General features: G+C 47.4%; 1 protein-coding gene across 1 annotated transcript; it reads left to right on the plus strand.

Annotated features, from left to right (window-relative positions):
• T3dh (Type III alcohol dehydrogenase) lies at nucleotides 1-27,139 on the plus strand. The gene is made up of 12 exons (XM_077670080.1): nucleotides 1-250; nucleotides 750-790; nucleotides 2,952-3,076; nucleotides 6,570-6,724; nucleotides 7,829-8,025; nucleotides 13,321-13,504; nucleotides 17,832-17,984; nucleotides 18,805-18,903; nucleotides 20,650-20,728; nucleotides 21,468-21,564; nucleotides 25,846-26,003; nucleotides 26,792-27,139. Exons 1-12 carry the CDS (start codon nucleotides 198-200, stop codon nucleotides 26,873-26,875), a joined length of 1,425 nt encoding a protein of 474 aa, XP_077526206.1. The 5' UTR covers nucleotides 1-197; the 3' UTR covers nucleotides 26,876-27,139.

Raw genomic sequence — 27,139 nt, forward strand, 5'->3', positions numbered from 1 at the left:
TAGAAAGAGAGAAAGGCACGGGGGAAAGGTAGCAGACAGCTGACGGCGTGCCGTTACCACCGTTACAGTGAACTAAGCGCCACTAGTTAGCGCTGTGCATAGGTGTGCGTGTTCATGCCATGACAAGCTGATCGGAGACTAGAAATAACCCCTTGAAAAATCCGGTAATCCAACGCACAGCCGGTTCAGCGGTCGACATGTCCAACGCGCTTCGGGTTGTCAACTTGCTCCAGCATGTGTCCAGAGCATCGTGAGTTCTGCGTGATTAAACCACCTGTTCACTGCCACCCTATAATAGTAAAAGCGTGCCTCATGTGTTGAGCCTATGCTGCAGTCTAGCTGACACCAAGCGCATCGCTGATCGCAAAATTCTAAGCAAAAGTGCGCTGGTCTTGCTTGTTGCGGAAATGTTTTTTTTTTTTTTTTCCTTTTAAAACTGCTCTTTCGAAACTCGTGCGAAGTGCACGGTTTTTATGTTTCTGTGTTCTAAAAAGACGGCGACGTGCGTTCGCTGTTAAAACCTATTCCAATAATCGAAGAGGCGATCGAACGGTGCCTGAGCCGGCCTGCCACGTTGGCACGCATATCGTGCGATAGGGTTGCATATGTTCTCCTACGGTAGTGGCGTTGTAATAAGTCGAGCCCGCGTGTGTGTTGTACTAGTTTAGCCACCGCACCGGCTAGCTGTTCACAGTCTTTCCTTTATTGTTTTCTCTGAAGCTGCTCTTGATTATTTTGTTCTTTAATAGGTGTCGGTGTCCGGCGCATGCGGCGGTTACATCCGTTCAAGGTGAGCCAACAAGCTCCGATAAAAAACGACTTTTGTGCACACGGCACGCTGACGCGCTGACTCCCAGTCCACGAAAACTCGGGGGCGGGGGAAGGGGTGTTGAAGATTTACACGAGGCAATTAATCAATTTTAATTAAGCTATAAACGTGCCGCCAAGAATTGCATCGAAGAAACGTAAATAATGACACGAATCTAGCTCGAGCAAGAAGCTTAAACACGTACTGCTGTAATTTTGTTAACTTTCTTGTGTGAGCGCGCGGTTTTATCTTTCCAGAGCGAAAGCTCAGAACAAACGTCCTAAACGAAATTTTGGCAATGTGTGCACTATAAATCACTTATTTTTGAGGTCGAGAACATTGACAATTAAAACAGGGTTTAGTCGTTACAGAATGAATGAGTGATGCATATTTCTGTCAGTCCACAACATTGCATTTTTTTTTTTGTTGTTAAAATTCCAAACATGTTAGCAGCTTTGCCTTCTGGTGTGCACTTTGTGGAAATCAGGTTATAGACAGCTTAGGTGGCCCCAGAAAAACATATTTCGTTTCGGTAAAGGGCGCATTGACCTGGTGTTTTATTATTAAATTACGATCCAATACAGTTATCCGTGACCACATTCTCTCTGCCTCAAAGTGGTGGTAAAAACAAAATGTTTGCTTTCTGCATTGTATATTCCCAACAAACTAGTCTGTTTTCCTTGAATCCAAGTTTTATCAATCCAAAGACCTGCAGTAAGCCATCGATCGGTTCACAGAGCCAAGCCAAGTGTAACTTGTAGAAGAGAAGGCGTGGAGGTTCCTCACTACCTGGTTTATTAGCTCGCACACTGAGCCGTTTGCTTCGTGCTGCTTAGGAGCAATTTTGTGTTGCTTTCATGCTGGCCTGCTTGGTTCAAAAAGATCTTGCCTGTCACAAACATTAGTTTCAAGATATTAATTTTACTCGAATGTGTTTGTCAATAAAACTCAAGGGTTTGCCAAATACGTTTTACCTCACTTTCGAACCCCCTTTCATCCCTTCGGATCACTGGGTCGCCGTGACACTGTCCACTTACATGTCACCACTGAAGTCGGAGGTCAAATTTTCTATCACCCTTGATTCATTTGCATGGGTGTATCCTTATTTTTCTTTAAGTGCAGAGCACTTTAGGGGTGCGCCTTGTTGTCGTAGCTCGCTCGCTAGACCCAAGTAGAGCCACACGGCGTCCATCGTAGCGGCTGTCGTCACAGCGTCCCACAGAGGCTTCGAAAGTCAAGTGGTTTATAGAGTCATAGGCGTTCGAAACTCATGAACCGCTGGCACTAGTCATACATCTCCCCATTGTTTAGCATAAAGAAAACTGCAGGTACATTTGAGGCGAAATATACGTAATTAACTGGCAGCTCCCGCATTCATTTAGTTAGGAACGCTCGTTGGGTTGGTTTTTACGATAGTAAGCGAAAAAAAAAGTGGCAGTGCAATGCCGGCACGTGTGGGAGGAAAAGCAAGCACAAAAAAAAAACAGAACTGTTGCTGGCGCAGTTTCAGGCAGAGAGCGCGCGAGCACTGCGAAAGCGGGAAACTTGAGATGCGTTGGACAAAGCTCCATTGGATTCATCAGGAAAGGAATGAGACAGGGTGGCGAAGAGCGCGATGGGTGGTAGTGAGCTTATAACGGCGCCACAGCCCGTTATGGCGAATCACTGCTCTCCGCTTCCGGGAGCTTTCACATTGAGTGGAACGGCTTCAATTTTTACCCCACCATTTGCTGTGTGAGCATTTTTGTACGGACCTTGCTATTAGCTGATTATTATATTCAGCTGGGTTAATCCGTGTTTCTACGCATCTGCATAGGCTGTCTGCGAAATTGTGATGTCCTTATGTTAGAGCTATTTGGTGGGTACCAAAATTGGCAAGCTAGTCTGGTTATTTCATTAAAATGTGCTGTCGCATGTGTCTGTTCATAACTGTAGGAGAAGGTTTAGCAAAGAGAGATGAGGACCGGTTTTGCATTTCAGAATCAATCGGTCGCGAGTAGTGCCCGTCCTGTCTTTTCATGGCGCTCGTCGTGACTGCGCTAAAACTTCTTCCGTGCTCTAGTTATCACATGCATGGGACGATATTCAAGTACGATCTGCATCGGGCGAACTTGTGGAATGTTTGAAATGCTGCTTTTCGCAGGAATTCGGCGAGACAGCCACCATGATCACCATCACGAAGACGCTCTTCCGAAGAGTGACTACGCGTTTGAAATGGCCTGCTCCAACATCCGCTACGGGGCCGGGGTCACCCGAGAAGTGGGCATGGTGAGATCGCACCCCCACTAACGTGTATTGATCGGTCGGCAGCACCAATCAATTTTACCAATTGTAAATTTGTACATCGTGTTTGCATTACTTTGCGCTGGTGATTGGGTGCTAGCAGATAACATCACATTGCCCAACTGTTGTGTTCTTTGAAGACAAAACACAAGCTTGGTTCATTTGAAAGATTGCCTCGTTAGGATCATACTGACCCCACTTTTAATGCAAACTTTGCTCAAATGAGCTACATAATTAGGAAGAAAGGGAATGGCCATGCGACCCACTAGCTCATTTCCCGCAACAGAGCCCATGATGTTATACCAGACAGCTCTGCGATTGGTGGAGGCCGGCAAAAGCAAACGCAAATTAGGCAGAGCATATAAGCTTGCCGAACGAGCTATTGGTGCTTAAATCCAGGGCACATTATTTTTATAGCAGTAAGAATGGGGGCGGGGATAAACAGTGGAAGTTATGAAAGACTCGTAAACATAGAAGTACCGATGCGTACTGTTGTTGATACGGCGCGCACTATGCTTGTTTTAGCTGCACGGCAGTCTGCTGCCTCGGAGTTTTTTCACACGACACTGGTTGATTCGTGTAAGCGGCGTTGTATTACATGACCCTGTTTGTCGAGGATACCCCCTGTTTCATGAAGTGATTACTTTCTACAGTAACAAAAACAAGCCAGGCAGAAATACGGTCAAAAAACAAAGCAACGGCAGACATCAGCCAGTGCATGAGTATGGTGGCGCCATCTGGGATGACTGGGGGCAAGCAGCGCTACCGCCGAATCACACAGTGGAAATTCGTTTTTATACGCACGCTTATGACTTCATTGCTGACGTCCTGAAAATGCACGATTTGTTGGGAGAATCAAAGTGTTAACCTAAATTGATTAATGTCTCAGTGAATACGGCATCATTTGCTGCCGGACAAGCGCTAGCAGCACTACAAAAAACAAAATATTTCGAATGAAACAAACTTGTATTTTGTCCTCGTGGCCCCTTTATGAAAGCCAGCGTTCGATATAGTCGGGTAACCACACGCACTGTGTAAACAAATTTTTGTAAATAATTTTAATTTGGCACTACATTTTCCGAAATTTCAAGGGTGGCGGTTCGTAGCGTAGAAACTTGACACTACAATATGTGTCCCGGTCACGTGACCTGCACGTGACCTGCAAACCTTGCAGCTACTGCAACTGCGGAAACGTTTCTTCACTTATTGAAAACCTTTTAACACAAGTATTTCTATAAGCTTAAATTGTATATATATTTTTAAACATGCTTTTAAAAATTTTAAACACACGCCGCCCGCCGCCACTGGTTTGCTGCTCTCTGTGTGGCTAACTGAACTGCCATGCCCAGAATCAGCGGCAGTGGTCGGTAAACAGACCCAGTGACGGAGCTTTGACGATTCTTCCTGCGTCAGAAGCGTCTGTTCTGCCAAAATATTCCATTTCATTAACACTTTTTTTAGCTGGGGACAAGTTTTTAAATATCGCTTTTCACCTTGCATGCAGACAAAAGTATTTTGATGCGCTACTGTATGTCATGGTTGCCAGCAATATTTTTGGGAGGACACGTATGACTCTTAGATCTACAAATTTCGATTTAAAAGTTCTAGGGCGTTATCAGCAAAACTGTTTCGCGTTAAGGTGTTTCAGGAATTCCCTTTAATTTGGGATCGAGAACATATACTCGACAAAAAATTGGTTGTCGGTCCATTTAACTTTAGTTTTTGTAGCTACAGTTAACATGCTCACTTGTTAGTGCGTGCTGCAGGAATCTAGTAAAATGACAAAAAAGCAGCATTCAAATAAAATTTTAAAAAATTATCCAGCAAAGCTTTCAGTTGGTTCAGTGAAAAGTTATTTATGTGTAGTGGAGAGGCAGAACCCCAATTCACTTACATCTCGCTTTTTCCTCAAGAACGGAGTCAGTGACCGTACTCGAAGGTTTCAAGTTCGACGTTTAGTCAATCACTCTTAGTTTCAATGGCTGCTTTCAAAACAAATGTCCTTCTGGGGCAAATTTAACCAGCACAACTGTCACATCAAAGTGACCCGAGTCAGAGTTCTCTAATATACACCATTTGCGAAACTCCGCTTCAGAATCCGGGCTGCGAGAGCACCCCTTCTTTTTTTTTTTTTAACTGAGGGGCGAGTGTATTGGCATGCCACCTAGGTGACGAAATCTGAACTTGGCTAAACATTTCCTCAATATCGCAACTTGATAAACTAAAGCTTGCTTTAAACAGCGAAGCTGTTTAACAAATCGTAGTTTTTCGTGTCCGCAGTTAAAAATGCCAAGAAATTGCCAAGCGCGTGCACGTGAGCGCGGGCCTCGTGGCAACCACCCGACAGTTAATAAAACCAAGAAAATGCCGAGTGCTCGTGTGTGTGTGCCTTGCGGCGACCGCCCATGAACCCCGGCGCATGTTTGTCAAGCCAAGAATACCCACTTAGGGAGATTACCCGCCGCAGTGGCTCAGTGGCTAAGGTGTTGTGCTGCTGAGCAAAAAGACGTGGGGTAGATTCCCAGCCGCGGTGGCCGCTTTTCTGATGGAGGCAAAAAGCAAAAACGCCTGTGTGTACGATATTTTGGCGCACGTTAAAGATCCCCAGGTGGTCAAGATTAATCCGGAGCCCTCCACTACGGCGCGCCTCATCGCCTGCGTCGCGTCGACACGTTAAACCCCGCAGTCAATCAATCAAACCATTTAGAGAGATTGCCCAAGATAGGCCAAAAAAAAGACCTGCGTTCGTCGCAATCGTGGCAACACTTGCTTGGAATGAGAAAGACACGTCATAGCTATGGTTCTTCAAGGTGATGGTCAATGATTAGCACTCCCAAGAAAATGAAAGCTCACATTTATAGCAATAATGATGGAATAAGGGTCGTCGCGGCAGCAAAGATGAAGCAAATTGGCTGCAATCATGATCTTAAACATTTCTGATGGCCATGAAGGTTGCGTACAGCTTCGTTGCTTTCAAATCTTGCGTGTTAGTGTGAGCTTCCTTCAGTTTTTTTTTTCTTAAATTAGGAAACAATAAATTGTGCACGTTTACTTATGTTTCCGTGTTTTTCTTTATGACTTGCGGTGGCAGCCACACGCACTTGAGTGCTACAGCTTTCTGTCGACAGATGGCAGGCTAGTCAACTTGCCCCATGCTTCCCCCAGCACAAGGGGACAACCGCAGACCTGTTTTCAATAAAAAGGGGGGTCAATGGGGAGTTTCGCAACAGGTGATATTGAGTAACTGGTGCTCATATGCACTCATACATATACACTCTGTATGTATTATGACACGACTAAAATAAACTTCAGCTTCAAGTGTCTGTTACAAACGCTGATGTGAACGAGCGAAGGATACTGTTGTTAGACTTAGTGATACCATCTTAAAAACCACAGGGAAACGGATGGTGCTTACGGGTCGGGGTGGCAAGTATGGGTCGTAGGTGTAACAAAGGGTGGATATCCGCCGTCCCCTCAGGACATGAACAACCTGGGGGCCAAGAAGGTGTGCGTCATGACCGACCCGAACCTGGTGAACCTGCCACCCGTCAAGGCCACCCTGGATTCCCTCCACCGACACCACGTCGACTACAGCCTCTTCAGCGACGTCTGCATCGAGCCCACTGACGAGAGGCGAGTGCTTCTCCTGAAGTGATGTTCCGTTTCAAGATAGGCCCAAGCCCGGCACTTCCTGTGCAATGCAGCGTGGTAGTTAACGTGATGATATGAGCTCCCAACTACCAAGCCACCTTTACTTACGAAATTAATGCACCGATATGCGGAGATAAAACATTTTACAGCAAAACAAGTAACGGGTCTTGAGAAAAAATTTGCTGGGTCTTAAACCCAAGGCATTACTCATGATTCTACCCAATACCCGTGATTCTACATCTATGTCTACGCAGCACTCATTCTACCCACTGTACCCGTATTCTACCCGATACCCATGATTCTACCCATAGGCTACAGAGGCCGAACAGCGGAGTGCTTTTAGCAGTTGCTCAAAAGTAGAACAGGAGTGTTCCTAAAGAACCTGTACATGGCACTGGGTGGCACAGGAAATGCCGAGCTTATACCTGTCTGGAAACAAAACGGTGAGGTCATTCTGTGGTTCTGTCACATGCACCCTCCGGGCTGGAAGCGTGGGAAACAAAAACGGACGATTTTCAGGCCGTCCAGTGAAATTAATTATCGTGCGCTCAAGTATTTAAAGTGCGATTTCGGGTTCGCCAGGCCGTTAAGCAATAATGAAATCAATAAAAAAGGAACAAAAATTTTGGTATCAGTACCCCTTTAATATATAGCTTATTTTTTCAAAGTTTGAGGTAATTGATTGATTGATTGTAGGGTTTAACGCGCCGACGCAACGCAGGCGATGAGGCGCGCCGTAGTGGAGGGCTCCGGATTAATTTTGACCACCTGGGGATCTTTATCGTGCGCCGAAATCTCGTACACACGGGCGTTTTTGCTTTTCGCCTCCATCAGAAAAGCGGCCGCCGCGGCCGGGAAACGAACCCGCGACTTCGTGCTCAGCAGCGCAACGCCTTAGCCACTGAGCCACCGCGGCGGGTCAAAGTTTGAGGTAAAATTGGTGTCACCGTTATCTGGACAAAGCAGTCTTCTTATGGAACCGGACTTGTATTTTGTCTTCATGGCCTTTTTAACAGTGGCAGGTTGACGGTCCTGTGCTAGACTGTTGGCTAGCCGACTTCTGAAGTGGCCCCTTGATGTTCGCAGCTTCCAGAAGGCCATAGCATTTGCGCGTGCCGGGGAGTACGACGCCTTCCTGGCGGTCGGCGGCGGCTCGACCATCGACACCTGCAAGGCTGCGAACCTGTACTCGAGCAACCGGGACCGAGACTTCCTGGACTTTGTCAACGCCCCCATTGGGCGCGGCATCCCCATCCCTTCCAACCTGAAGCCCCTGGTCGCAGGTAAGGCCGCCCCCACCAATGCCTTCGAGTGTGTGAAAAGCAAAAAATGTGCCCATGCACTCCAAGCAGATGGTTACCTGTGAAGCTGTAATACGTGGCCGGTGTTTTACAAATAGGACGCGTGGCCTTTTAATTTTGAGGTGACGTGTGGCCCCTGTTTGCCATTGCCACATTGTTGCCGCTCTGCCTGGCGTCTTCACTTGAAGTGCACTCCATGCAGTTGCTTGCTGTGCGTGTGCGCTTGGATGCAAGAGACTCTCTTTCGCTCCCTGCGATGCATCGTTCCCACTTGAAGGGGCCATGCAGAAAAAATGCAAGTTTGTTTTATTCGAAAGAATTCGAGTTCTATAGTGCCCCCAGTGCTTGTTTGTAAGCAAACGATGCTTTATTCACTGCATAATTAATCAATTTAGGTTAAAATTTTGATTCTCCCGCCAAATTATGTGTTTTACTGACGTCTGCAATGACATCGTAAGAACGGGTTTTCAAGCTAAACTTGGTGTGAAGCGGAGACTTGTTTACCGTTAGTGAACCTAGATGGCGCCACCATACCACAGCGGACTGTTTTCTGCCTTTGGTTTGCTTTTGACCGCATTTGTACCTGGCTTGTTCTCGTTCGGGGAGAAAATAATCGTTTCGTGAAACATGGTGCTCACTCAACAGATATGGTCCCGTAAGATGCCGTCGCTTACGCCAGCCAATTGGCGAGTGTCGTTTGAGACAACCCCAAAGAGCTGGAGTGTTGTGCAGCTAAAACAGGCATATTGCCACTGCACTAACAGCAGTATGCATTGGTACTTCTGTGTTTACGTGTGCTTTCATAACTTCCATTGTATGTCCCTCCATTCTTACTGCTTTAAAAAGAATGTGCCCTAAATTTAAGGGCAAATAGCTCGTTCAGCGAGCTTATAAGCCCTGTTTAATTTGCATTTGCTTTTGCTGGCCTCAGCCGATCGCAGAGCTGGTGCGTGTGACATCATAGGTTTTGTTGCAGGAAATGAGCTAGTGGGTCGCATGGCGATTTCCCTTTTTTTTAAGTGCGAATGCACTTCTTAAGCGAGCCTGAAGCGTCCGCCGCCATCCACATTCCACCGCCGTCCGCATAGCAACAGCTGCGGGTGCGCGCGCTCCTCGTCTTCCTTGGCAACGGGGGGAGATGGGCGCGCGCTGCCTGGCCGCTGACATGGCACATACCCACGTGGGGGATTGGCCAGGAATCTCCTCGTTTTCCTTGGCAACGGGGGGAGATGGGCGCGCGCTGCCTGGCTGCTGACATGGCACATACCCACGTGGGGGATTGGCCAGGAATCTCCTCGTTTTCCTTGGCAACGGGGGGAGATGGGCGCGCGCTGCCTGGCCGCTGACATGGCACATACCCACGTGGGGGATTGGCCAGGAATCTCCTCGTTTTCCTTGGCAACGGGGGGAGATGGGCGCGCGCTGCCTGGCCGCTGACATGGCACATACCCACGTGGGGGATTGGCCAGGAATCTCCTCGTTTTCCTTGGCAACGGGGGGAGATGGGCGTGCGCTGCCTGGCCGCTGACATGGCACATACCCACATGGGGGATTGGCCAGGAATCTCCTCGTTTTCCTTGGCAACGGGGGGAGATGGGCGCGCGCTGCCTGGCCGCTGACATGGCACATACCCACGTGGGGGATTGGCCAGGAATCGGGCGTGAGAAGGGCTAATGCACCCGCTTAAAGGAGTACTGACACGAAATTTCAAAGCTGAGATCCGCTCTAGCAATCAAGTACAACGACAACACAAATAGGTGTCTGTGCACGGCACATACCTGGGGGATTGGCCAGGAATCGGGCGTGAGAAGGGCTAATGCACCCGCTTCAAGGAGTACTGACACGAAATTTCAAAGCTGAGATCCGCTCTAGCAATCAAGTACAACGACAACACAAATAGGTGTCTGTGAATAAATGCATCTTTCTTTCTTTGTAGTTGTGTGTGTGTGTGTGTGATCTCTCTTTCGCGAACATTACAGTTGTGTGCGTGTGTGTAATCTCTCGACTACTCATTAAGATCACGATATCCACCGTAATCGCGCAATCAACAACCGTGCATTCGCACTTACACACTCTCCCCCTCGGGGAAGTGCGAGGGAATTTTTTTTCTAATTATATAGCTTATTTGATTGAAGTGTGCGCTGAAAGTGGTGTTGGTATGACTGCAACGAGGCAATCTTTCGAATGAACCAAACTTGTGTTTTGTCTGCATGGCTCCTATAAGTGTTGGTAGATGCGAGAATGTAGTTTCGTCATCTATAAACCAAGCCAATGTCTCCCCTCACTATTAACTTCTCTCCAACCTGTTTTTTTTTTTTTCCGTGCATGTGCATGAGGTTGCATTGGAGAAGTTTTGTGTGTACACAAAACCACCGGATTTTACTTTCACCTGGGCAGATCAAGCTTCAGTTTAAAAAAAAAAAAAGACTTCCGAGGACAGTTATGCAACGGCAGCGCAATGTTGAGCTTCTGCTGTAACCGCTATAGTGTAGCATGTGGATAAACTTGAAGGTGAACATTTTGGCAGACTTCTGTCTGGTTTGGAAGTTACTGAACTGAGATTTAATTATGCTCCAACCAATACATAGACAAAAACCCGACGTTTCGAAGCCGAATCGGCTTCTTCTTCAGGAGTGACTGGGGCCACGCTGCAGCTGCGTCTTATAGTCTTTCACTTTTGCTGGCCTCACACAAATTAAATTTCAGCATGTGGATATTACATCCACAGCACGACACAGCAAGCCATTTTTGCTGGGATTCGCTCCTGTAATGGGTAAGCATTAAGAGGCCCATTGAGAAAATGAAAGCCCCTTTCTTGAGAGAAGGGGGGGTTAAAATGCGAAGCTTTCTCCCTTACAAGCTCTGTCAAAGTTCAAAATCAACACTGCTTCAAATGTGTCAGAGTAGCACAATCAAATAGACGTCGGCTTTATAATGCAAGGGACCCCCACCCGCCGGGGTGGCTCAGTGGCTAAGGCGTTGCGCTGCTGAGCACGAGGTCGCGGGCTCGATTCCCGGCCGTGGCGGCCGTTTTCCTGATGGAGGCAAAGAGCAAAAACGCCCGTGTGTACAAGATTTCGTCGCACGTTAAAGATCCCCAAGTGGCGGAAATTATTCTGGAGCACTCCACTACGGCGCGCCTCATCGCCTGCGTTGCGTCGGCGCGTTAAACCCTACAATCAATCAATCAATGCAAGGGACCCAGGTTCGATTGTGACCAAGGGAAGTGTTTTTTTTCTGTTGAGGTGCTTGGTGTGCCTTTGTGGAAACCCGTTATGTCATTTGGCTTTCCTGCAGTGCGTTTTTGGCATGGCATGACGATTTGAATTTTGCACTTCGACTTCGGACTTTGAAGTCATTGGCTTTTGACCAGAGAAGCATCACATTTCAACCATCATTCACTACACCGACGATCATCATTGATTGATTGAGTGATTGATTGCTATTGGTTTCCCCTTTGTAGCGTGGTGATGACATGTCATCTTACCTAAAAGGACTAATATACCCATGTTTTATACTCTTGGTTTAATACTAGCGCTGCTTAGGGCAGGCACGAAAAGCTTATTAGGTGCAAAATACTTTTTTTTTTCTGTTACAGGTGGTAACTGTCTTAGGCAATATTCCCCTCTCTCCTTTTCGTCCACCCGCGTTCTATTCTTCTTTTCGTCGCCTCGACAGCCTTGAAGTTAGCTTCCTCTGTGCTTCCCTTAAATCCTGGGGCTTCTGGAAGCCGAATATTTCCCTCATGTAGATTTGGATGGATGATGCCCTCACATTCTAACACTATGTGCCGCATAGTTTCTGTTTCTTTTCCACAGACAACACATACCCCATCATTTTGTGAATACTTCCCCACAAAGCTCTTAGTTCGCAGGCAACCTGCTCTAGCCTCAAAATGCAAAGCACTGCCCTTGGAATTATCGTTGACATTTTCCTTTCTGATGTTCAATTTCTCAGTCCTGTACATCTCTAACGACGTTTTAGCTTCCATTTTTTCCCTCCATTTATTCGTTTCAACCTGCCGTGTTTCTTTTTTGGTTACGTTGGCTGTTTTGGATTCTCAACTGTTGTTTCCGCACTTCATCGTTAGCCTTCTGGTCTTTCTTAACCACTGCGTGTCCGCGCTTTTCAAGTATAGGTACCTAAAAACCTTAGCTGCCCACCTTCATTGATCCATTGCCCTCAACCTCATCTCAAAGCATATTTTACTCTGTGCTTCTCTAAGTTCAAACGACGCCCAGCCCATATTTCACCGCACAGCTTCGTTAGTTGTTTTTCCATCATCAAAGAAAGTTGGCTTTCCTGGAGGGCATTTTGGTGTGGACAGTCACCCTCAGTGAGGCAAACAAAGCGTTACTTTAAAAGAACGCTGCCGTCTGCTTCCATAGCGGTGAAAACGTGCCTAAAATGGTTGGGAGCACCAGTACAAGTAAAGTGATTGAGTTGAAAAGAAAAGGAGGAAAATTTGGGATTCGATAGAAACCGAACCCAGGGCTTCTAGAATGTCAGTAGTGCGTGTATGCCTTCGATGCTGCTAAGCCTCTTCCTGCCTCTGGCTCACGGAAGAGGGGACCTAGTGAATGCGCCGTGACCTTACACTTTAAAAACGTTCCAAGCACAACGTGCAAGAGTAGGACATGCAGCTATCACAGCAACGGGGTAGCAGATTGGGCGAGTTGGGAGATACTCACAATGGCCTTTATGAGCGAAAACGCAGGACAAAAAGAGCACCTGTGTCATCCCTCTTTCTTGCCCCATGTTTTTTTTAGTGCTGGCCATCATGAGTTATCACAGACGCAATTCCTGTTCCAATACTTTTCCGATGTCCCCCCTCCCCATCCAAGAGTAAAAAGAATAAAATGGGGGAACAGCACCCACTCTAGCAACACTGTGGCAGGTTCGCAGCTAATTAAGAATGAATAAGCAGGGCTAATTATCCAAAACGTAGTTCTTGATGGAAAAGCTAATTAGTAGAATGATAATATAGAAACCCACACATATTGGTTTAATTTCGTGAAGTTTGTAGAAACCGACATAGTCATCAAAACGCACACACAAACAGACCACACACATGAACATGGACGGTCCCTTTGGGACGTAGACAAGTCAAGCGCAGACGCCGACACGTGGAACTTCCAGGCACGCAACCGAATCTGTGACCATCTGTATAATGATCTATAGGACACATCACTGGAGAAAAAAAGAAAGCCGCCACGAGTCATCACAGGCCATGATTGTTCTGTAATGCAGCGTATTTACCCGTTGTTTCGCCCGCAGTGCCCACGACGGCCGGTACGGGCAGTGAGACGACGGGCGTGGCCATCTTCGACTACCTGCCCCTCCGTGCCAAGACAGGGATAGCGCACCGCGCCCTCCGACCCACTCTGGGCATCGTTGACCCCCTCCACGCACTGCACATGCCCGAAAGGGTCGCTGCTTACTCTGGATTCGACGTGCTCTGGTGAGCCACCTCTCCAGTGACAACTTTGTTTCTGCTCAATTTTCTGTCTGTCATAGAATAACACAGTGCATAATAGAATACAGTTGTGAGCACGAAGAAAATATTTCCACTGACCTGATTTGATTGTAGGGTTTAACACGCCGACGCAACGCAGGCGATGAGGTGCGCCGTAGTGGAGGGCTCTGGATCGATTTTGGCCACCTGGGCATCTTTAACGTGCACCAAAATCTCGAACACACAGTTGTTTTTGCTTTTCAGCATTTCCACTTGCTTATAACACAATATCGGTATGGCTATAAAGGCCTCTCCCATATATCGATCTATGGCAGAGGCCTTTGCCCTGTAGTGGGTATACATTGGCTAATGATATTAACACAATGCCGGCAGCACTGGCCCAGTGGCTGAGGCGTAGTGCTGCTGAGCCCAAGGACGAAGGTTAGATCCCGGCCGCATTAGCCATTTTTCAGATGGAGGCAAAAAGCGAAAATACCCGTGCGTCGCGATTATATCGCCCAGTAAAGGACCTCAGGTGGTCAAGATCAATCCGGAACCCTCCATTATGGCGCGCCTCATAGCCCACATGTAGGTTTGGCGTGTAAAACTTCCCCGAACTTGAAAATTTGGATGTTGGAACAACCTGCTTGTGTTACTGAGGCATACAAGCCTGTGTGAGATTGCAATCCTACAAGTCAGGGGTTCTCAAGCATGTTGGTCCCAGGGAACCCAGCTAAGCTCCATTAAGGGGCAAGGAAACAAGGAAACCCCCCCCCCCCCCCCCCTTCTCACCATTTTTCATTCCGTTCACGCTACATTCACATGCAATAAATTCAAAAGGAAGCAAGTTTGGTTGCTTTTGAAGTTATTCCACGTGAATATCGACTTTAAGCAAGCGCGTACGCTAGCGGCACCTATCTCCAAACAGGAGAAATGCGCATGGGGGTTATATAAGGCCGAGATTCAAGTGCAATAGTTTAACCACGCGGCCTGTTTTTGGAGTCTTGCTGGCTGCAAGCTGCTGGTGGGATTTATTGCACTGCTCACGCCTTTCTGTTATGCACTGAGATGTTGTTACTGACACTCGGGCATGAGTAATGGAGGTTCCTTATATCAATCGCACCTCGGGTTTAGTTACTTGGCGAGTGCGGAAGGGAAAATTTATCAATGGCTCGCGGAACCCCGAAGAGGGGCCTGCGGAACCCTTAGGTTCCGCGGAACCCACTTTGAGAAACCATGCTACAAGTGAATGTTTGCTCATCATCTTCTCCATCCAGTCCGATATGAATCCAATCCAATCCATCACCCGATACACTCATCATTTGCCATTGCGTTCTGCGTTCTTACCAAGTGCTTCAAAAGATTGTAGGGGTGAAGCCCCTTTGGGGCTCGGGCTGTCGGTGTCTCATATCGTGGTCATCTCATGTCGTCGTTGTATCATGTAGTCACAGTACTAAAACACCAGGACACTTGTTTTTCAATGGCTTGTGCTGGGACACAATGCGTATTGGAAGAACGCATCGGGCCACTCATTTTCCAAAGCCTCGCGCTAGAACGCTTCGTGCTTCAAAGACACGAGACTTGCAGCAAAGCCCTATACCTGTACCCCCCGATTGTTTCATCTCCATGGGCAAAAACACCAGGGCGCCAAGAATACACTTATGCACTGCATGCTTTGCCCCTCCCCTGGCTTCACGTTAGTGGACATGGCCCGGTTTTTATTTTCTTTCTAATCGGCTGCACCAGGTGCACGCATGCTTTACTGATAGCAAAATCACGCACGGACAACGGATTAGAAGCTCAGGCAGTCCGCTTAACCACCTGCAGTGAGTCTTGTCCCTTGTGTCACTTCCTGCGGGATTATTGCTTGCAGAAGCTCAGCCGTTCACCGTGGTAGGTTATATTCACTTCGCTAATTGCACACCAACGCTTTTCTAAAACGAAATTAAAAGCATGATGGCTGACTCTGGAGCGTGAGGAAAGCTGCCTGTTTCGCATTGTATGAGAATGGTAGTCTGTGTTTTTTAAATTAGATATGCTCTTGGAAAGTTTTGATTTACGTTTATGTCACATGTGCAACCACTTAGGAACTGTTTATTTGAAGAAAAAAATATCTATAGAAGCTTCTCCAACGAGCTCTCGCCGTTCACAGCTCTTGTGACATCACAAACCTCAGTACCCAAAAGCGTACGTCGTCGCCCGTTTTCACATTTCTGGCCTTTTCTGCCTTATTAAACAACTGCGAGTTGCGATAATGCTGTATTTAGATTCTCGGCACAGAAATATACTGATACAGGCCAACTGTTTTTCACCCTTTAGTGTCCCCTTAAAGGAGCCATGAAGACAAAATACAAGTTTGTGTTATTCGAAAGATTTCGTGTTTTGTAGTGCCCCCAGCGCTTGTTCGAATGCAAACGCTGCTTTATTCACTGAGAAATTTATCGATTTATGTTAAAATTTTGATTTTCCCGCTAAATCGTCTGTTTTCGGAGCTGCAATGACATCACAGACCGCTCTGCAGCCTAGGATCCCTTGATTCGCGCGTCCGCCGCACAGGGTAGAGACGCGTACACGCTGGGGCCGCCATTTTGGATCGCTCGCTCGCCGCCGAAGCAAGTCATTGTATCAAAATCGCGCTAAAAGTATCGCCGCAACGCGGTTAACTGGCAAAGTTTGAATCAACTGATCTGTTTCGCGTTGCTGGGTCGCGTGGGAAACGAAACGAACAACGCGCTGAGCACGTTGACCCAATCGCAGCGGCACGGGACCGTTCAAAGGGTGTCTCCACCCTGTACGGGAGAGTTGGTATCGAGGTATTCGCGCGTTTGTTTACGTTACTCTACCTAGATGGCGCCACCATACCATGGCATGTCGTTTTCTGCCTTTTTTTTTCGTTCTGGGAGAAAATCGTTTCGTGAAACATACTGCTCGCTCGATAAATATGTTCACGTAAGACACCGTCGCGTCAATCAATCGGCCAGTGTCGTCTGAGACAACCCCAAAGCCCCGCCGTCAGTAGTATTAAATGAGCCCCACAGTCCTGTGCAGCTAAACAAGAATAGTGCGCGCAGTACCAACAGCAGCAGTACGCAGCGGTACTTCTATGTTTATATGTGCTTTCGTAACTTACACTTACCACCATTCTTACGGCTTTAGAAAGAATGTGCCCTATATTTAAGGCAAATAGCTCGTTCGGCAGGCTTTACTCTGCCTAATTTTCGTTTGCTTTTGCCGCCCTCCGCCAATCGCAGAGCTGTCTCGTGTGACATCATAGGTTCTGTTGCGGGAAATGAGCTAGTGGGTCGCATGGCCATTTCCTTTTTCCCTAATTATGTGGCTTATTCGACCGAAGTTTACGTTAAAAGTGGTGTCAGTATGATTCTAACGAGGCAATCTTTTGAATGAACCAAACTTGTGTTTTCTCTTCATGGCTCCTTTAAAGAAAAGGCCTAATTCTGGCAAACCGGCCTTGTAGAAAAGAATGATAGGAGTTATGCTTCAAGTTGAAAAGTGAGCGCCTCGGACTAGGTAGCGAACTCGAAGGAGGACGGCGTAGCTGAAATTGAAGAAGTGGAGTTGGGCTGGCCATGTAGTGAGACGAAATGACAACCGGCGGACCATGAGGGTAAAGACCGAACCGCATGGAGCGTTTTCTGCTTGCCAAAACGTGCTGCGCATGCCACAGGCACGTCCGACACTGCCGCGGAACCACCCGCACGCTACGTGGTCGGCGGCGGCAACATGGCGGCAACTTCTGCAGTGAAGTGGTGTGGGGAGCTTCAGCGACCACTTATAAGCACTCTCTAAAATGCCGCTCAAGGCACACACGACGTTGTTTGTGCGGTAAAGGAGCTTATAATGTGGGCAAAAACGGTACTATAAAAGATCATCCGCGCCGCTAGTGAAAGCGCTCATGCAATATCTGCAGGGGTCACAAGCCTAAACATCGCTGGCGGAGCCAGCCAGCCACACGTGGCATTTTCTGAGCAAGGCAGAAGCTGACGCGCGCACGGAATTGTCGACGCAGGCGTGAAAAAAATCACATGTGCAATGGCGACGCGCACGAATCGCGTGCAAAAAAAGCACCATGCGGTTCACGCTTAACAGCGGATACTGAGAGATGGTACTAGAAGTGTAGAGACGGACGTTAACTCAATGGAATGATAAGATAAGGAAATTACGTGGGAGCCTGCACATAATGGGAGCAACTTTCATCCAGCAGGGGAGGCGAAACAAGCTGATGATGATGATTGTGATGATGAACCAGGACTTCTTTCTCTCCCTCGTCCCCTTCCATGGGTTGTTGTTCCCCACCCTCCCTTGTTGCATGCAGCCACGCGCTGGAGTCGTACACGGCCATTCCGTACAACAAGCGCACGCCCTGCCCTCCCAACCCCATACAGAGGCCTGCCTACCAAGGCAGCAACCCCATCAGCGACGTGTGGTCCCTGTATGCCCTGCGTATCATCCGCAAGTACTTCAAGAGGTACGTCAGATTTCTTTTCCTTTTCCGTCTCTCTCTCTCTTTCTTTTACAGTGAGAGAAGTCCTTCTTCTTCGAAGTATTCCATAGTGTACCGCATTCCAGAATCTCCAACTTGCTCCACAAAACAGCGGCCGTGATTCATCAGAGCTTTATTAGACAGGAATTTTGCAAAAATTAAAACCCAGTGTAGTTGTGGCGCACCTTAACACTGTAATGACACCTTGGCATTACAAGCGCAGTTGTTCAATATATACTAGTCTCAAAATTCCACATCAGAAGCCAAGCCGTTGAAGCACTGCTGCTTTGTTGAAGCTGACGGGCAAGCTATTGGTGCAGCACTTAAGGGACAAGACGTTAACACGTGAGTGCTGAACATTGACTAAATAGTAGAACTCAGTAAAATAAAACTCACTTTTAAAAGGAGGAAATGTTAAATCAGGTAGTGTTTGCTTATGTTTCCATGTTTTTTCTTCTATATGTTGCTGGCTAGAGCTGCCACAAGAACTTGGGAAATACTTCAACTCTCGGTCGACAGATGGCAGTCTAATCAACCTGCCCCAAGCTTACCCCTGTTTGCACCCAGTGCAGGGCGCCAACTGCTGACTGGTTTCGGTACACGGTTCCTGTGGGAAGTTTTGCAACTGGTGTATTTTGAGTAACTCTGGTTACAAGCTGGCTTCGCATTTTTAAAAATCCCTGATTTGCAGTGGCGACAAATTTAAACGCTTTCTTTTCTGCGGGTTTCTTAACGGGGCGTTCAAGGTCATCTTCAGTGGCACATCTGCTTTCAAATAAGGTCTGCGACTGTTTTTTCCTCGCAGGGCTGTCTACGACAAGGGCGACGTCGAAGCTCGGTCACACATGCACCTGGCAAGCGTCTACGCAGGCATCGGATTCGGCAATGCTGGTGTGCACCTCTGGTGGGTGGGTTTGTTCCTTATACCCCTGTCAAGCGGGCACTATCAATCCGGATTGAAGCGAAGCGCAATTGACTTTTCAAGTGCGCTCGGCGCACCGCCGCTGCTAAACGGCACGTTTCAAGCCCAATTGAGAAGTTGCCCCGGTTGCACTCACGTACACCAGATAGCGATAAAAACGTACTTTGCGGCTGACGTCTGGTAACTTTGCGCAGTCGTAGTTATACAGAACTATGGGTGCATTCCGATTTCCCCTTTAGATGGCTTCATTGCCGTCTTCGCGGACAGCTCGTCATGTTAAGCTTTGTTTCGATTCGAATGCAACAGTCAACGAAAACTGCTTCGAAGAGACGGCATCAAAGTCGGAAACGATGAAGCTGCCTTCCTGTCTAAACTAATAAGGGACGGCAGCGCCACCTTTTTGCGTATCAATGCATATTAACAAAATCACTTGTTCCTTTATCGAAATATTTAGTCTAATTTATTAGTGGTGAAGATGAACTTGTTTAATTTTTAAATCACGTGATGTTTGTAATAATAACGGTAATATTATTTACGAAACCTGCGGCTTGCATTTCTCAACATGTCTGCTACGAGGTTGTAGTCCGCGTTGGTGTTGCGTTTGGGACCACTGCACTGTTCCAATACTTATTCCTTTGCACGTCTAGTTAGAGTGCTTCGTAAGCTGTCTACCAGGCTGTCCACGAAATGGAATGCAGCCCATATAAATGTTACTGCTCGCCTATTTGGGTAAAGTTATTTGATACAATTTGTGGCGTCAGTTGAAGTTGTCACCGTCTGTGCCATTACTGAGCGGGGACGAGAGTATCACCACTTTCTTTCGATCGCGCTGGGAAACCTCAATCGTGCTTGAAAAACCAGGATTGAGTTCGAGTGGGATTGGGCTCGACTGCGATTGAAACTGCCGTGTAGCAGTGCCCAATCTGGATTGAGCTCGATCCGGATCGACTCAATCACAATTGAAAGTGCCCGTGTGATAGGGGTATTGCTAGTGTGTGTAGGATTGCATGCTCTTGCGCACAACATTACCCGAAAGAAAAGATGACGTGACTGTCTTTTTGTGAGTGATACCTTTGTAGCATAAGGGGGGCTTCACTGGGATGTGTGCAGAATCATCTAAGGATGATAAGGGGGGGGGGTGTTGTTTTTAGAACAGCAATGTGCAGACAATGGGTTCACACACTTGTCCTGTCACTACAGAAAAGTTGTCTTGAAGTCACTTTATGAACTGAACTGACCGTCAGGCACGTCTTATTTTAGTGCAAAGTTTTAGTTCTGGTGCAGATACTCTATTTGTTGTCTTCATCTGTATGGCCAAGTGGATCCAGAATGAGCTCATTCTTTGGTTGCCTTCCATTTTCCCTCCTGTTTCTGTGAAAGAAAAAAGAAAATTTCCGGGTCAATTTTTCGTGTAGTGGGTGGCATTGTACCCATTTCCATGCCTTGGAAGTTGTCCGGAAAAGAGTGTTTCTCTCATTTACAACGTTCTTACCAACAATTCAAATCGGAAGGACTTAGTCAAGCCGAATATAAAAGAATTTTTTCTTTTTCTGCCAGTTTTGGGCTTCCGCAAGATAAAGTGGATCTTTTGAGTGCATCTCGTTTTCTGCTGTAACTTATTTCAGTTACAACCTGTTCACTACATGCAAGAAGGGGGGTTAATAGTGGCTCTGTTCCCGATGATTTATATATTCATCTATTCTCTTACTCTTTCTACAATACTCGCAGCCACGGCATGTCATATCCCATTGCTGGCCAGGTCAAGGACTACAAGGCAGCTGAGTACGTCACCGACCACCCGATTATTGTGAGTAGTGCTTGAAATATTCCACTTTTTTCAGGGGTGGACGGTTGCGCCGTTTTTGGGGGGGGGGGGGGGGCAGGATGATTGCAGTTTCGAAAGATGCAAGGGAATAGCTGTGGGAAAAGCACTAGGCATTGTTCTTCCTTGGTTGCATGAGATGTAGCCATCGTTTACTGCTTCTGTTTTGGGTTTTCACTTTTTGAGAGACCATTTTTACCAATCCTCTGCCACATACTAATGCTGCACAGTCAGTGGTTGGCCAAGTAGTTGGGACTTTTCAAGTAAGCTTTTTAATATGCATTATTCATGTATGTAGATTTTTGTGCCACATTGCTTGGCATAAAAAATAAACCCACTGCCTCGTACTGTACTGTACTGTAATGAAGTTCAGTAAAGCTTGATGTCGGTCTAGTTGGTGTAACATGCACTTGAAAGTAAGTTGCGCTTGTTATGACAACAGAGATTGACAAAGGAGAAAAAAAAGTACACTTTTACAAAAAGGCAGCGAACTAACAATTGAACAAACGATTGAACTAGCAGTTGATCATCATTTGTTAGTGGGCCGCCTTGTTGTGAAAGTACGTTTTTTTTCCTTTGTCCGCCTCTGTTATCACAACAAGTGCAACTTACGTTCAAGAGCATGTGCTGTAATACCAACGATATACCATAACAATGTACCGTTTCAATTAACGCAATGCCTCTTGTTCTTGTGCCTTCATTGCCGCTTCCAATTCTCATGCAGCCGCATGGCCTGTCCGTGGTGATGACCTCCCCGGCCGTGTTTCAGTTCACCGCCAGCATGTGTCCCGAGCGGCACATCGAAGCCGTCGAGGCCCTCGGTGAGTTGTGAGCCTAGTGCACGAGTGGAAAGTTAGTCTCGAAGGGGGGAAGAGGGGGGGTGGGGGAGGGGACTGACGTCATGTTGAAGCTCTGAGAACCACACTGTCAGTAGAATTATTTCTTAAAGGTGCCACAAGTACAAAATACAAACTTGTTTAATTTGAAAGAACTAGCCTCTGGTAACTCCAGCGATGGAACAGCTGTTCCATTTGCGCCATGGAGCGCCAAGCTTGTTTACCTGTGCCATCCTGCACCAAACCGCCCCTGTTGCTCCAAACTCGTTATGTTCAGCTCTTTATGTTTAGACAAAGCTATGTTCAGCTACGCACAAGCTGAAAGCGCTGTTCAATAGCAAAAAAAATTTCCCCGCATTTCCCCGAGGGGAAGAATGTGAAAGTGCGAATGCAGGAGTTGAATTTGCGCGGTTCGGTAATGTTCGCGAAAGAGAGATCACACCTACACACACAACTACAAAGAAAGAAAGATGCATTTATTCACAGACACCTATTTGTGTTGTCGTTGTACTTGATTGCTAGAGCGGATCTCAGCTTTGAAATTTTGTGTCAGTACTCCTTTAAGTGGGTGCATTAGCCCTTCTCACGCCCGATTCCTGGCCAATCCCCCACGTGGGTATGTGCCATGTCAGCGGCCAGGCAGCGCACGCCCATCTCCCCCCGTTGCCAAGGAAGACGAGGAGCGCGCGCACCCGCGGCTGTTGCTATGTGGACGGACGGCGGTCAACGGAATTCAGGGTCGCTTATAAAGTGCATTCGCAAATGCCAGCAAACACCTTGTTTTACGAAACGCTGCCATGGGTTTGCATGAATACTGCCATTTACTGGACATGATGCGGGGCCTGCTATCTGATCTCTTTCGACTTTGTGTGTGAGGTTTGACCATCGCATCCTGTATTTTAATGCCAAACACATCACCCCCGAGCAGCCAATCAAGCCCTTTCCTTCTACTCTGGCCACTCTCTCCCAACTGCTAGCCTTTCCAGTGCTTTAGTCACGTGACTGGTTAATCTTGGGGCAGCGTGTGGGTGGAAGGGGCAACGTTGGCAAAACGTGCTCTGCCGCGGTTTTAAGTTTTCTGTCGCTGGCAAGAGCACCGTTACTTTGACAATCTGAAATGCCGGTTGCCTTGGCAACCAGGCACAAGCCGCTCTTGAAATCAGTTACGGTTGGGTGATCCCGGTTCAGCTCGGGGCCCCACCTTACAACATGCATCGTATTTACACGATTGTAGGTTGACCCTTTTTTTTTTAAAGACGATAGTCTTTCTTGGGCTCCTTAAACCCAGAAATTTTGGTCTGTCTGTATGTCTGTTTGTCTGTATGTCTGTCCGTCTGTCTGTCTGTGACTCGATTCAGCCACCCGGCCAAAGCAAAACAATGCCTGCGCATTAGTCTTATATAGTCAAGCTAAATCTACCCGTCTATGCCCGGTGTAAGATTCATACTTGTCAACATTGTTGAAGAAGAACAAGACATTACGCAAATATGAGACAGCAAATCAATACAGAAGTGATATTTGCAGTGTTCCTTTATAAAAAAATCAAACAGGCTTGTTTTTGCGAATTTAGATACTTCATCAACTGCAGAAAAAGAATTCACTCCGCCGTCGCCTGCTGTCGCCCGCGCCACTATAGCTTCTTGCGCCATTTTAAGAAATCAACCGGCAACAGTTACGAAAGGTTCCACTAGATAGGTTCCATGTTCTGCTTGCAACGCACGTGGAGTAGGGAAACGCGGTTCTATAAACGTTAAAGTAGGGCGCCTCGATTAACGCGCGTCTCCGCCGTACGGCAGCGTTCGCATCGAGACACCCAGTTTGGAGCAGTGGAACGCGGGAAATTTAAAATGGTTTAAGCAAACGTTTGGCGTCTTTACCTTGGGAGGAGCGCGACGCATGAGGAACAACATGAGAGGTGAGCGGGAAAGCGAAGGGAGGCATTTACTTTGCAATAGCCGATAAAGATTATCGTCTTTTGACGACATTTGCAACGAAAGGAGCAGATACGCGGCCAATTTTTTCAAGTTTGTCAATCCAATGTTGGGGGGTTGACTTAGAATCGAAATCGAACTTTTTGCTGCTTGTAACGGCAAGAGAAATGAGAAATAAGGGTTGCTACGAGCTGGGGAAAGCTTAAAGGCCTGTTCACACTTGTGACGAAAGCGAGCAAAAGCGACGAAAGTGACGAAATTTCTGTCGCGCGACGAGGGCGATCGGTCTCAACCAATTTTTTCCGCTGCCGTCGCTTTGGAGGCACAAGCAGGAAGCGAGACTTCCTGGCTTCATATCCTGCCAAAGCACCCGGATGCTGTATCTCCACAAGCGGCGAAACTCCCGTGAAGTCCCGCTCCGAGCACGAGACAATAACAAGAAAAGCAAAAAATCGTCGTCGCCGTCGCCCGATGTCGCATGCAAGCGTGAACAGCAAGGGCGCCGATCGCTGCCGCTTTCGTCGCATCATTGCGTCGCTTCGTCGCAAGTGTGAATGGGCCTTAACACCCTCATTTCTATGGTTACGATCGAAGCGTAGCGTTTACCATTGCATACATTCTGGCGTCAATAAAGGTGATGCCAACTTTGAAAGTTCGCGTTCCCCGTCTGTGCTTTTTGTCTACCGTACCTAGAGCAGCTAACCTTCCACCAGCACATTTGGAAGTGTACTGAACGTGATATGATTGTGGCTGCGTCAGCACCCATGCATTGATTCAAGGGATTCAGTAATGCTCATTTTGTTTATTAGAGACGAACAAAACACTTCTTGAATGCGAGTAACCTACTCACGAATCAAAGGAACTCGCGAGCGGCCACTTCTGTCAGCCACCATGTGGTTTGTTTTTATATCGTGCAGCAGTGGCTGCTGCAGGTAGCTTCGATGGGTGTCATCTCGCAGCGAATGTGTTCTCATGATTGGGAATAAAGTTTCCCGCTGAACCCGCGGCACATGGTTATTCGGCATGTTTATTCAAAAGTGTTTCTTTTTTAACATCTACTGTGCGCACCACAAGTGTATGGTTCTTGTGGCTGCCGTATGGAGGTAGTGGTAGTTGACAAAAGAGCTTCTCTTTGATGCGATTTTCTAGGTGGCTTCGTTTCCGTGTGTTTGTGTCGCTTCTGTGTTGTGCCGAATTGTCCTGTGTGTCATGAGGGCCGTGGGCCCGAAGAACTCTCTCGGCGCTTCATTCACAGCAGCGTTCAAACGGGCTGCTTTCTGTGCTCGCTTTTTGAGAGAGAGAGAGAGAGAGAGAGAGAGAGAGAGAGAGAGAGAGAGAGAGAGAGAGAGAGAGAGAGAGAGAGAGAGAGAGAGAGAGAGATCCAATTTTGATTTTGGAGGGGGTCGACCAACATTCGAGTCGACTTGCAACCGTGCACTGGCATACCACTCACTCCCATTGGGAAGCGGGTGATGCGTTTGGCATTGCAAAATACAGGAGGCGATATGGTTTGGCCTTCGAACGGTAATGATGCGGCACGCTCGCTGGGCCGAAGGTAGATAACTCCGCATTTTGTTAACCCCTAGATAAAGTACAACAACTGCGTTCCTGGTTCAGAGTAGGTTGCAGTGCATGATAGAACCCCTGAGATAGTAGACATATAAAAGGTGCTTGGCAGGGGCCTTGCACAGCGGCTTTTTAGGGAGGCACCATGATGCTGTGAAATAGTGTTATACGGGCTCAAAATGGCATTCCTAGCTGCCCCAAACCTGCCCCAGAAATGCCTTTCTGGCAGCTCCGAGCCTGCTACAAAAGGCCTTTTTTCCTGCTCCTAGGACGACTGCTTCCAGACCCATGGACCCTGTTCCACCCCTGTAATTCACTCAGCTTCATTCCGGCCACGAAAAATGCTTACATGAAAAAATGCAAGCAATATTGAAAAACTTCCAAATTTTGCATCACAGCCTTGTATTATGGGCAGGAGTGATGTAGTATGGGCCCACTTTAGAAGCAGAGACATCAGTGTGTCAAATGCACATTAGCATCCAAGTGCACCTGGTCATGTTGGCTACGGCTTGGGTCGGTATCCGCCAAATACACAAACAAGATTTTGTGACGTCATAGAAAAATCACCAGAGAGCGGATCGGGAGTCGCCATTCCTTCATCTGCTTTGCCTAATATCTCACTTATTTGTTTGAATTTTGCGATAGAGTTAGTATTGTTGACATCGGGGCAGAGCAGTCTTCTTAGTGACCTAAACTTGTACTTTTGCCTTTGTGGCCCCTTTAACTTTTTCGTTCATTTTTGTTCCCTGCTTCTCGCACCTGCCACCAGGGGGCGACGTGACCAACCTGAAGCAGGCCGATGCTGGCCGCGCCCTGTCTGACATCCTCCGCAAGTACATGCAGGACATGAAGGTGGACAACGGGCTGACCGCCCTGGGCTACAACAGCGAGGACATCCCCGCACTGGTCAAGGGCACCCTGCCCCAGGTCAGTGTGACCCCAGTGCTGCCCTGTGACCTTGACTCATTGACAGGATGAGGTGGCAGTACGGGCTGCATGGGATCGCAACCTATTGCAGCAAGTGTAGTTATGGGGAAGGAACGTGGAGCCTCACTACAACGATCTCATACTTAGCTTGTAATGTGGGAGCTACAGAGGATTCCACTCGGATAAAAAAATAACAAATGCACAGGTTGATGGGTGTGATAAGAATAGTGGTTGTGGTTCTAATCCAGCGTGATACAGTAACATTTTTACACAATGGATTTTTAAAGCGGAGCTGTTATAGGTGTGGGCAGACCAAGAAAAGTCACTCCGTACCCTCCTCGCAGTTTGGAGGCAAAGCCCTGTTCCTGCATTAGGCCCAAACAGGCAGATGATGATAGTGAGTGCAAGATCTTATCAAAACATGGAAGCTACAGAAATAGTCCACTCAGAAAACACCGCAGCGAATGCTCAGGTCGATGGGTGTGATACGATTAGTGGTTGCGGTTCAAATCCTGCGTAGTGCAGTAATGTTTTTACGCAATGGATTTTTAAAGCGGAGCTGTTATAGGCATGGGTAGACCCTCCTCATCGCAGTTTGGAGGCAAGGCCCCATTTTTGCATTAGGCCCGAACAGGCAGATGATGATGATAGCGAGTGCAAGATCTTATCGCACAGACAGAAGGTGATGCGCAAGGATGACGTGTTTCAGCGCAACCTACTCTCGTGAGTGTGCATTGCCTTTCTCTGTGCCTTCTCGCTTCACCCAGACTTTTCATTCTTCTGTGCAGGAGCGGGTCACTCGGCTCTCACCACGATCACACACTGAAGATGACCTGACCCAACTGTTTGAGGCATCTCTCTCCGTCTACTGAGTAGAGCGGTGGATGTGCTCTGGTGTACGGTGCTTTCCACATTTGGTCGGCGTCCAGATTTCAACCCTGATAATCTCGCAAAAATTTGAAGGGGAACCCAGTCAAAGTTTTATCAGTATCCCTGAGCTTGCCCCCTTTTTTCAGACTTTGGTATTGACAGCGCTGTGATTGTTTAAAAGACTTTGGTATTGACAGCGCTGTGATTGTTTAAAACTTTTTTACCCGGGATCAAATGGGTGTGATTAAAATTTGTTGCAAGTTGAA

This window comes from Haemaphysalis longicornis, unplaced genomic scaffold (genome assembly GCF_048455015.1).
Source record: "Haemaphysalis longicornis isolate Haplotype H1 unplaced genomic scaffold, Haemaphysalis longicornis Haplotype H1 scaffold_5, whole genome shotgun sequence".
NCBI lineage: Eukaryota > Metazoa > Arthropoda > Arachnida > Ixodida > Ixodidae > Haemaphysalis > Haemaphysalis longicornis.

What these genes read in the sequence shown, in the direction of transcription:
- T3dh (XM_077670080.1), top strand. Translation starts at nt 198, where the DNA reads ATGTCCAACGCGCTTCGGGTTGTCAACTTGCTCCAGCATGTGTCCAGA. An exon ending in TCACCCGAGAAGTGGGCATG is followed by an intron (nt 3,077 to 6,569) that starts GTGAGATCGCAC and finishes CCGTCCCCTCAG; the next exon opens with GACATGAACAACCTGGGGGC. An exon ending in ATCGAGCCCACTGACGAGAG is followed by an intron (nt 6,725 to 7,828) that starts GCGAGTGCTTCT and finishes TGATGTTCGCAG; the next exon opens with CTTCCAGAAGGCCATAGCAT.